This window comes from Papaver somniferum, chromosome 7, assembly GCF_003573695.1.
Source record: "Papaver somniferum cultivar HN1 chromosome 7, ASM357369v1, whole genome shotgun sequence".
NCBI classification, from domain to species: Eukaryota; Viridiplantae; Streptophyta; class Magnoliopsida; order Ranunculales; family Papaveraceae; genus Papaver; species Papaver somniferum.
In genome coordinates this window covers 6,915,588-6,927,135 of record NC_039364.1, presented here as the reverse complement: position 1 = coordinate 6,927,135, position 11,548 = coordinate 6,915,588, and the positions used below count along the sequence as shown (strand labels likewise).

General features: G+C 34.7%; 2 protein-coding genes across 2 annotated transcripts; one reads left to right on the top strand and one right to left on the bottom strand.

Annotated features, from left to right (window-relative positions):
* Positions 1–2,175: 2,175 nt before the first annotated feature.
* On the top strand, positions 2,176–2,802 carry LOC113293995 (putative B3 domain-containing protein At1g78640). Its single transcript, XM_026542430.1, has one exon. The coding sequence runs from the start codon at positions 2,176–2,178 to the stop codon at positions 2,800–2,802; it is 627 nt and encodes a 208-aa protein (XP_026398215.1).
* Positions 2,803–3,167: 365 nt separating this feature from the next.
* On the bottom strand, positions 3,168–5,998 carry LOC113295018 (probable phospholipase A2 homolog 1). The gene is made up of 3 exons (XM_026543381.1): positions 5,773–5,998; positions 5,574–5,693; positions 3,168–3,577 (listed from the first exon to the last, which is right to left on the bottom strand). Exons 1-3 carry the CDS (start codon positions 5,906–5,908, stop codon positions 3,399–3,401), a joined length of 435 nt encoding a protein of 144 aa, XP_026399166.1. The 5' UTR covers positions 5,909–5,998; the 3' UTR covers positions 3,168–3,398.
* Positions 5,999–11,548: the final 5,550 nt, after the last annotated feature.

Below are 11,548 nucleotides of genomic sequence, written 5' to 3'. Positions count from 1 at the left end.
CTAATGGCTAGAATATCATTAATTAAAGTGTTAATGATTCATTAACTAAACTAAAATTAGTGATTAGTTTATACTAACAATTTGATTTATAATTAGTATTAGAAAACAAAGATGAAATTTTTTTGATTTTTTTCTGGAAAAGTGAACATACGGTTGGGAGTTCATCTTATCGCAACTGTAGACAAATCCAGGATAGCTTACGATTGGAAAATTTTGAAAAATATAAAATACGATTGGGTTTCCTAACCGCAAACCATAAATACAGTTGGTTTTTCTAATCGTAAACCATAAATATGGCTAAGAAATATTGGTTTCACAACCGTATTAAGTTCTGAAACAAAATTTTAAAACCCGAGTTTAATCAAATCTAACTTATCTATGCAATTAAAAGCAAAAAAAAAGTGCGGGTTTTTCAATTCTGACCAAATTATAATCATTATTGGCTAAGATAATCGTCTTTTAAGAAGAAAAATATGGAAGAAAAGGAAGAAGATATGATGAAGAAGAAGAGACATTTTTTTTTTAGTTTAGGTTTTAATTAGATTTGGATTAGATAATTAAATTAGTTCTCAAAGGGTATTTTTGTACTTTTTGTTATAGAATAGATCACCTCTCATCCACATTTAAGATATTTGAATCCATATGAACCCTTAAAACCATATCTTTGGAACCCCTATAATAGACTTCCTCGTTTTTTCGTAGTTGTCTTTGCGTGTATATTTCCGTTATGGAAACTACCCGGCTATATGCTCATTTCATTTTCGTCGTCTTCTATAGTTTCTAGGTACAATTGAAATCCGTCAAAAGTAAGTTTGGAGAAAAAGCTAGACTTTATTAAGTTGGACCTTCTCCAAAATTAAAAGGATTTAAAATCTCATAGGTGCAGATGTTATGGTAGTACAATAATAAAATCGTTAAGTGATATTGTTATTGATCTGAGTTCGAAATTTGTTAGCACTGGATTCTTTATCGATTTAAGTAGATCTCATTTGGGCGTGTGTACATCTCAATACAGTATCAAAATATATTCAACAAAACTTTGAGAAATACAAAACGATTAAATTCTGGGTCGCTTAACTTTTTGCCTTGTGAATAATTGGAATGATGTCTTGGTGTTCATGCTTTTCTTGCCTTGATTGGCTTGAGTTGATAGTTTTACTCGAAACGGTTGTTACTTGCTGAACAATATGTACTGGCGTATGATAAGTGGCATTTGGTTCTTGTGTGCCCGTTAGCTCTCCGCTCGCGCGGCGAATGGCAAATCCGATTACTTCTTTAATCACATCCCATGTTTTCAATTTTCCTCACGGAAAGGCCCGTTTGGTTCCAAACATAAACATACGTAGGCGAAATAAAATTCGGTTCAAGAGGAGAGAAAATGGAATAAAACATCTCATATGTGTCACCAGTGGCATACTTTGAGGGGTCAAGTGGATCCGCTGACTCCACTCAATTTTATGTCGTTCACCTTGTTTGTTTTTTCTTGATTCATCTGAGTCGTCTAAACCTGATTCATTTGGATTTGATTGATATCATCTGACTCGATTGGATGTGACTCAATATATTTCTTTTTGAGTCACATATGATTCATCTGATTCAAAAAAAATATGTGAGTCCCAATATAGTTTGGTCACATGAGTCAGTTTTATTTTATTCTCTGACTCAAATGAATCCGAATCAGGGATTAAATCTGACACGCGATCTGATTCAAAATAAAAAACAGAAAACCTGACACGTGACTCGAGCCGAGTCAGATTCAAACGCCGAATCAGCAAAAAAACAAACACACTATTTAGAGTGATATTTAGTGATAAATATAAGTTGACTCAAGCATTTCCCTTATTTGACCCAGTCAAAGCAAACTTCTAGGTCCATCATTGAATAAAAATTCGAGAGATACACGAAATTAATTATTCTAAGGTTATAATCATACTAAGAAGGCAAATTAAAACTCGGTTCGAGAGGAAGGAAAAAATGGCGGTGAAATAAAAATCAAAACAAAACAGAAACCGAAACGTTATTTAACTCGGATATGTTCCAAAAGTGATTCCGAACATCCTACAAACCGGTTTTCTTTTCCTATCATATTACAAGTGTAATGAAAAGCTATAAATAAATACCACGCTGGTCATACCATTGCCAGCAATTAGAAGAGTTTATTTACAAGTTCTTTCAATGGCCGATGCAATAGAATTAGCACCAGTGGCATCATCTAATCTTTCAATGGCAGCAGCATTAGAAATAGCACCAGTGGCATCATCTAAAAGTAGACCTCTGGTCTACAAACTCTACCTACGTAACAAATACGATGATCAAGAAGAGGAAAAACTACGAAATATTGAAGCGTGCAGTAAAGCGATGGTACCCGTACTTGATCACAGATATGATTGTGATAATAATAATCAAGTAGTACCAAGATTTGTTATACCACTCTTCAAGGATGATGGTCCGTGGGAAATCAAGAAGAAACTTAAGCCAAGTGATGTTAATAGATTGAGTAGACTTCTTCTGACTCATGACATGGTTGAGAAACACATATTCCCGTATTGGGATGACGAACGTGTGCAGCGTTGGTTAAATGATGAAAATGTGTGTCCCATGAAGGTTATAGAGTTCGATACTTGGAAGGTTCATCACCTAGTTTTCAAGAATTGGCCAACTAATAATTCCTATGTGTTGCAAGGTGAATGGGCTTCTGAATTTGTTAAGGACATGGGGTTAGAAGCTGGCGACCAGATTGGAATGTTCTATAATTCTGGGATGGATTGCTTGTATTTTAAACTACTCGAGAAGCATGCTTGAACAATGGTTGTTGCTGGCGCTTAGACTCATTCTGATCATTCAATTTTTCATGGTATTTTTTCTTTTGTTTCAATGGTGTAATGAATTTTAGTAGATTAATTTTTAGATATTATGTTGTTTAGTTCTCTTTGATAATCAGAGCATATATACTCCTGCTGTGAATTAGGCATTCTTTTGCACAAGAATGGCAGAAGCCATTACTTGCATAAATAATTCCCTTTTACTACTCCCCCGTCCCAGGAAAAGTGATCATCGGACGGATGTAGTGTCTGAAGACAAACTACAAACAAGTGAACCCAGCAAGAGAGACAGCCAACTCGCAACAGAACTTGAAAACAGTAACTACAAATATTTGGAACCCATGATTGACGAACAAAACTTTCATAATTATGATTTCTTTCTGATAATAGTTCATGATGAGAGAAGAAAAACAAAACTATTGAACGAGAATGGGTCGGAGAAAAACATCAGTTATGACTAGTTCACTGTTAAATCCTAATGGTTCCAATAGCAATACAATCAACCAATGTGGTTGGAATAAATATTTCTGTAAGTAAAAGATGCTTCGTCTCCACCCGTGTATCTTCTATACTCTGTTAGAGTTCAAATCTTTGACTGCCCAGTTGGCTGAGCATAATGGCCATATCCATACCTTGAATCATTGTAGGCATTGCAGTTTCGTAAGGGCATACTTGAGAGAATCCAGTCTTCCCGGATTTCTGAACTTTTCTTATGCAGTTCTTGAACTTCTCATGGCATTTGACACTCATCATCCCTGATAAAGAACCAATTCAAGTTACAGAATCAATTATCAGCATCAACCTTGCTGGAGAAAAATAACAAATCCACATGAGCATTGAGTTCAGTTTTAAAATTTAACATGTGCAGATACTTATGAATCTTCAATATGAAACTTTCAGCTTCATTATAACAATTAAACGAAATTGTGCCCCGGTAATTCAAGAATTAACTGCAGAAGTTTCAACCTGTCACATATATCTAAGCTTTGGAATTTTAACATCATCAAATGAACCTGCGACAAACATTCAATAATATCGTGCAGAAAATCCAAAGCGTAAAAGAAATTGTCATGAAACATAGTTATACGACAAGCAACCAAGTATCTAATTCAGAGGGTGTTGAGAGTCTTAAGAGTTGAGGGCGACTAGCATTTATTCGACAAACACACAAGAAAATCTAGTGTGTACTAGAGAAATCTCGATTTCTAATTTGCACACCTACTTAGTAAGTGCAGAATTGTACAAAGGCATAAACATCCAGAAACGAACATTAATGGGAGTTCAAGAGGTCAAGCATTCCTACTGATTCTAGAGGTGGTAAATCACACAAACAACAAAGGATACCACAAGAACAAACTATGTGATTACAAATTCTAATAGTACCCATAGGGCTGCCACATTTTCAGCACGAGTAATACACCTCTTATATCGTTAAAAGCTACAAATTATCAATATTTTTGTTAAAGTTACAGACTGAACAAAATGCATCATCTCAATTCATCTCCCATCAAAGAAACACGTTGTTCAGAAGTATAGAAAAATGCTAGACAACTATCGCCCATGCTTGCAGTAGCAATCCGACGTGGCAGTGAATCCCACACGCTATTTACCTTTGGAATTAGCTCAGGCCTAGGAAAAAAGGCATTTGCTAAAAAACTAGCTTTTGTGCAATCTGGTTGCTAACAACTATATGGTCACTGCTGAATTCCCCTGTCCACCTAAAGGGTTTGTCAAGCCTGAGAACATGGCTTCTAGCCACCACAGTGCTAGTGACTTGCTAGCACAAAAGCTAGTTGTTTACAACATGGTTGTACACAAAATTTCTTTTATTTCACTCAAACACCAAAAATCTGATATTATCATTAACATGACACACCCAAATTTGTATTAACTTACTTCCTAAGTTCCCAATGTACCAATTTACATGAACCGAAATATGGGTACCAAAATACAAATTAAAAAACACATGTACTATTAAATTTTGCAAAAAGAGCAAAGCCCAAGCTATAAATATTTAAGGCTCCGAAATGAACAATTAAGAATCCATCTGTCCTATTCAATTTCGCTAACTCCCACAAAAGACACAAGATTTTTGGAAGTAAAGGAAATGCCAGACAACTAGCACCCATGCTAGCTAGTTGCTAGCACTCCAATATGGCATGGAATCATGCCCTATTCACCCAAGCAGCTCACCAATCCACGACGAATAAGACATCTATGTAGACTCCACCTTAGAGTTCTAGAAACTTACTAGCATAGGATCCAGTTGTCTAGCAGGAGCCTAGAAAAAAGAAAAATGCTAAAGAAAAGTTATCTCTTGTACAACCCAATTGCAAACAACCTTAAGTGCCAATGGGATCCGAATCCAATCTTCTACTGAGCTTCCCAACCCAGAGGGTTCATTATACCAAGAATCAGGGATTAACAGCACAATAGCTAATTCTCCAACACAATGTTGTAGACAACAAAAATGACTCATTTTTCGACTAATTCCACACCCCAAACAGCTGATACGATCATTAACACGACATATCTGCAATTCAACCTTCTTCCTAAAACCCAATTGTATCAATCACTAAACAAAATTGAACCCTATTACCATCTTTAATTTTCCACCACGAAATTCACGCAAAATAGAAACATCAAGTGTTTATAAAAATCAAATAAACATTCTAAAAACACCTTCAATTTTTCACAAATTCAATGGTCAATTCAACAATCAACACCAATTCAATCAATAAAAGGTCATACCTTTTTTCTCCACACATTCATCATGAACTTTACAACAAGCATCAAGATCATCACATGGTTTTTGTCCAGGACATCCAGTCCATCCCACCCCACAAAACTTCCCATATCGAATCCCCACACCTACATTAACCAAAAATAATAAAAAAAAAACCACAAAAAAAATAAATCAAAATCATTGGGATCTAAAGGGGGGACTTACTGTTACAATCTTGTGCAACACATGTTTTGCTGCAATTGATCTGTTGATCACTGTTTGCTGCAACGATGAAGAAGAAGAAGGAGATGGTGGCGACGATGACGCGTGCCCTCAAGATATTGCTAAGAACACGCACCATATCTCTGTCCGATTATTTTTCTCTTTCCTGGTTTTCTGGATTTAATCAGGGAAAGAGGAAGGAAGTTTTCAGATATTTAGGCCCAAATTTAATTTATTTTTTTCCTTAAAGACGAAGTTTCAGATATATACACCCAACTTCTCATTGGCAGTCCCATGGGTCGGGACCTTGGGTAGATTTTCTTTTTTTTTTTTGAAGCGAAAAGGAGCTCAACACAGCTCCACTTTATTAAAGGACTTCAAAGACAAAGGTTTGAACGGATATAAAGAGGTGGAGAAATATGCATTCCACCACATATTTACATTCTCGTACATAGCATGTTAGCATAACATATGTGTCAAATTGTTTGCATCTTTTGTAACAGAAACAAAAGTTACATGCATTGACAAAAGAAAATGTCATATCCCTGACTTCTAATATCATTGACCTAATACTCCAAGGAACCTCACATACTTCCCCAAGTACAGCAGAAGTAACGTTAGCAGCATCCCCTTCAATTATAATTTCTCTGAAGCCAAATCTTCTATCTAGCTCCAATCCAAGTTTGCAAGATAAAGATTTCGCTAATAAAAAAGATGTAGAATCAAAGGTGCAGGTACCACATCCCAAGAAAACATCATTATGATCTTTCGCAATTGCGCCTGCTGCGCCATTGTTAGGAATAAACGATGCATCAACGCTGATTTTAACATAAGGAGGAGAGGGATGAGACCAGTGAGGAGATCGATAATCCTGTAAAGTAGTATCTAAAGCTTCTGAAATATCCTGAAAGCACATATTAAAGTCCTGAACAACATTTTTGATCATGAGATTTTCTGAGAAATTGACCTGAGAGAAAACAATGTCGTTTTTCATCTTCCATAAGTTCCAGATAATGCACATCTTCATTATAAAGGAATTATTGACATTGTCTTCCATCCATTCCCCTAGAAGTTTCTGAATGTTAAGCACCAGAGACGAGTAATTGGTATTTATGTTGGCTCTACTAAGAACTGATTTCGCTCTAGGACAATCAAAAAGGAGATGTGCAATGGATTCTTCCTCAAGACCACAGAAAGAGCAAGAGGTTTCAATAGAAGATACAAACCTGCCAATGTTTCCTTTAACTGCAATGCCATTGTTGATCGCTTTCCATACAAATATTTGAATCTTAGGTTGAAGTTTGGTGAAAGACCAAAAATTTTTCCATGGAAAAGAGCTCAATTCTGAGGATGAAGGAGAATTATTTGACAGAAGATGGTAGCATGACTTTGTGGAGAATTTTCCTTAAGGAGTACAAGACCAAATTAAAGTATCCTTTGAATATGCCTCAGCACTTAGATAGATGGATGTGATGCACTGAACAATATCTGGAGAGAATAAATCATTCAGAAGTTGAATATTCCAATACCTTGAATCCGGGATCATTAAGTCAGAAACCTTACTTAATTATGTTGATTGGAAGAGAAGTAGGACTGCCAATGAGGTGGTCCGTACTTGGTTGTAGCCACGGATCATCCAGATATGTATTGAATTCTCATTATTAACTTGCCAGAAAATCCTGTTTTCCAGAATATGACGAACTTCAAGCATGCTACCCCAAGTTGCAGTACATTTGTCAGGTTTCTCTGCTTTCCATAATGAGATATCCTGTAAGTACTTTGTACTCAGTAATTGAACCCACATTGCATCTTCACTTTCTAAAAATCTCCAAACAAGCTTGCAGATTAAAGCAATATTCATCAGTTCAATATTTTTGATTCCCAGGCCACCAAATTACTTTCTTAACTCCATCTTAAACCAATTCATAAAATGTAGTTTTCTTTCTTCAGTTGAGTGGCCCCACCAGAAACATCTTTGTACCTTTTCAATTTCTTGAGTAACATACTTTGGCAATAAACAGAAGCCCATGAAGTAAACTGGAATAACAACAATGGTTGATTTTGACAAAACAGTTCTCCCTGCGGAGTTCACAAAGTGAATTCTCCAACCAGGCAGTTAAGAAGTGATCTTGTTCAATAGAAAATCAAAGCTAGATATTCTATAATCAGATCTTAAAGGATATATGCCAAGGTATTTATCCTCCAAAATTATCTTCCTAACACCAAGATCTTGGATTGTAGTTTGTTTTATCCATTCAGCAATTCCTTTACTAATGTGAATTGAGGATTTTTCATAATTGATCAACTGGTCTGACAAGTCCGCATACTCCTTAAGTAACTTCTTCAAATTTTAAACACCAACTCTAGTATTTTCTCCAAAGAAAAATAAGTCATTTGTGAACATGAGATGTGTGATTGTAGGTGCATGCCTATTGATTTTATATCCCTGGTAAAGGCCCTGATTTGCAAACTGCTACATAAGCATGGATATCCCCTGTGAACAAATTATGAACAAAGTTGGAGATAAGGGACATCCGTGTCGAATATCTCGTTCACTACAGAAGTGGCGTTTCGGTGAACCATTTAGGTTCATTGAGAAAGTAGTCGTAGAGACACACGCCATTATTAATGAATGAGCATCTCCTGAGACACCCATAATACGTAACATATCACCTAAGAATCTCCAATTGACCCTGTCATATGCCTTCGCCATGTCAACTTTCAGTGCAAAATGACCATTTACTGCTTTAGAATTATTCATTGAATGCAATAACTCTTTGGCAATGATAATATTATCAAGAATCTGACGTCCAGGAACGAATGCATTTTGAGACCAACAGATGAAATCTTCTAAACATGGTTTGAGTCTATCCGATGATATCTTTGTAACAATCTTGTATAAAATGTTGCACAACGATATGGGACGAAAATCAGATGGCGTGGAAGGATTATTTATTTTCGGGATCAAAGTTATGTTAGTATGGTTCAATAACTCCGGAAAAGAATAAGACGAAAAAATATTTTGAACTAACCTGAAAACATCCGTACCTACAACATCCCAGCACTTCTTATAAAATATCGGTGGAAACCCATCCGGACAAGGAGAAGTATAAGAACCCATTTTTCCAACTGCTGCCCTGATGTCTTCCAAAGTTGGCACTCTGCATAAAACTTCATTATCTATCTCAAAAGTTGATTGAGATTTAAGAAAAAAATGAGGAAGATCTAGCATACTGGGTTGTTGAAATAGAGAATGAATATGATGTATAAGAACACGAGCAATCTCTCCTTGATCTGTAATCATATGGCAATGACACAATTTCTGCTCCACTGCATTGTTGTAGATTCATGACATACCAATTCAATTTTGTTTTGTAAAAACCTTTAGTATCACATGCCCTCCCTCGTGTAATAGTCTTTTAGTAGTTTATTTAAACTCATGCTTCAAAAATAAAATAAAATATAGCATAATTTCGATGCTTGCAACATTGATCGCAAATTTTTTGGTGAATACTAAATATCCAAGTGTGCTTCAAGCCTTCAGGTTTTGAACAATGGAAATTTTCCTCAGAGCTTAAAATAAAGATTAATTATTTTCGGAAAATTTTGTTCGTCCATACTTGTGCAATGAGCTAAAGTGACCGCGAAGTTGAGTAAAAGGTAAAGTGACCGTGTATGAAATGAAGATAAAATCAAAGAATACTTCTAGAAATATTATGTAATTAATTTCTAATATTTTGCATTCATAGATAATTAATCTCGTTAAGTTCTAGGATGTCATTTATATCTTATCAACTCTATAAATAGATCATTTGAATTTTGCAAGTTCATTCATAACTCTTGGGAATCTATTTTTATGAAATCTGTAAATTTTTCCTTTCTTCTTTGCTACATTTGGTAGCTTTTTTTGTACATTCCTCTTTTATAATATAATTCTTCTCTTTCGATCAAAAAAACTCTATAAATATTATGTAGTATAAATGTAAAAACATCTTAGAAAGTTTTAATGATCAATCTAAATCTTCTTTGTGGGTTTGTCTTTGGACGTAGGTCAAGATAACCGAACCACGTAATATCATCCATCTCCTGTTCCATTTTGGTATGTGGATTCATTTATTTTGTTGTTTTATCATTGCTTAATACTTTTATTGTTTGTCAAATTAATGATAATATGTTAGTTTTAATCTACATATCAAAATCTAATAGAGATTGTTGACGCTTTATGCAGATTATAATTCTATTTGTTATGATCATGCTTATTATGAAGTTATTAAAGTGAATTTATTTGCTTGTTACGGGTGTTATAAACAATTTGATGGAAGGATAAACTTTATTTAATCTGTTGAATGTTCAAGTATTATAGATTTAGATAGCTAGTAAGCTTTTGAGGGTCACCTTGGCCCTGTTTATTTTTTGTTTTTTTATATTTTGTAAATTTTGTTTGATGTTCATAATTTTTTGATCAAAGTAAAAAAACAAAAAAAATGAAAACTAAATATACCGTATAAAAAAGTGAACACAATGGCATGAACCAAGTAGAAGTGTAACTCACCAAAAAATTTCCGATTTCTTGGCAATGCTTTTTTTAAAAGAATTTTTTTTTTGAGAAATTAAAGAGCTGATATATATACAAACATTGAAGTTGAAAAAAAAAAGAGAGGATAATTTGGAGAACACAAACAGGCTGAATCTAAAATACGAGTTAATTAGGTTGGTTGTATTTGAAATAGGTTAAGTTGGTTGCCAAGAAATTTTGTTTCAACAGCCGCCTAGTAGGACCCGCCTTTTAGGACCCATTTCAATTCAAGTACTAAAGACCGATATTCTAGATTTTTCTTTGAAGACTTCGAGCTCTAGTTTCATAACCCGTTTCTTTTGTAGGGGAGGATGTTTTGCAGGTTGAGGTAGTACAGATTAAAAAATTATAAATTGGGAATAAAACTCTAGGGTTTTTATCTGTAAGGTTTCCCTCAATTCAATGCATTGAATAAAATCCATTAAAAATTGTAAATTGGAAATAGAACCCTAGGGTTGTTATATGTAAGGATTTCTCTCAATCAAATACATTGAATAATCCATTAAGTCTAGAACAAGGATAAAAAATTGAACAAAGAGATGCATTCAGTTTCCACATCTTATCAATAAAGATCCTCTAACTGGATTGGATGTTAATGAAAAGAATAAACTAATACCCTTCGCTTTATTATAAGAACATTCATAAAATATATGTGATGAACTACATGTAAAATACAAGACAACATGTGAAGTACTACATGTGAAAAGTTGTACCAAGGTTTTGTCCCAATGGGTTTTTCCTTGTCAAAGTTTTAATGAGGCAATTGATTCTGGCACAAGTCATCAAGGAGAGAACGACATTTGAAGAACTATATTCAAAGCACTAAATGTGAAGCACTGCATACGAAGTTCTACTGGACCGCACAAGAGGGAGTGTTGTAGGGCTTGTAGCCAATGAATGTGCGGCCCAATATAGTCTCTAGGGTCTTCTTCCCACTTGTATATAAAGGAATATATTTTATATAACACAGTTTACACTGTTCAATGGAAACTATTTTGCCTCTTTACTTTCCCCTATATTTCCACTGCAAAACTTAGAAAGTTTTAATGATCAATCTAAATATTCTTTGTGGGTTTCTCTTTGGACGTAGGTCGAGATAAGCGAACCACGTAATATCATCGATCTCCTGTTCTATTTTGGTATGTGGATTTATTTATTTTGTTGTTTTATCATTGCTTAATACTTTTATTGTTTGTCAAATTA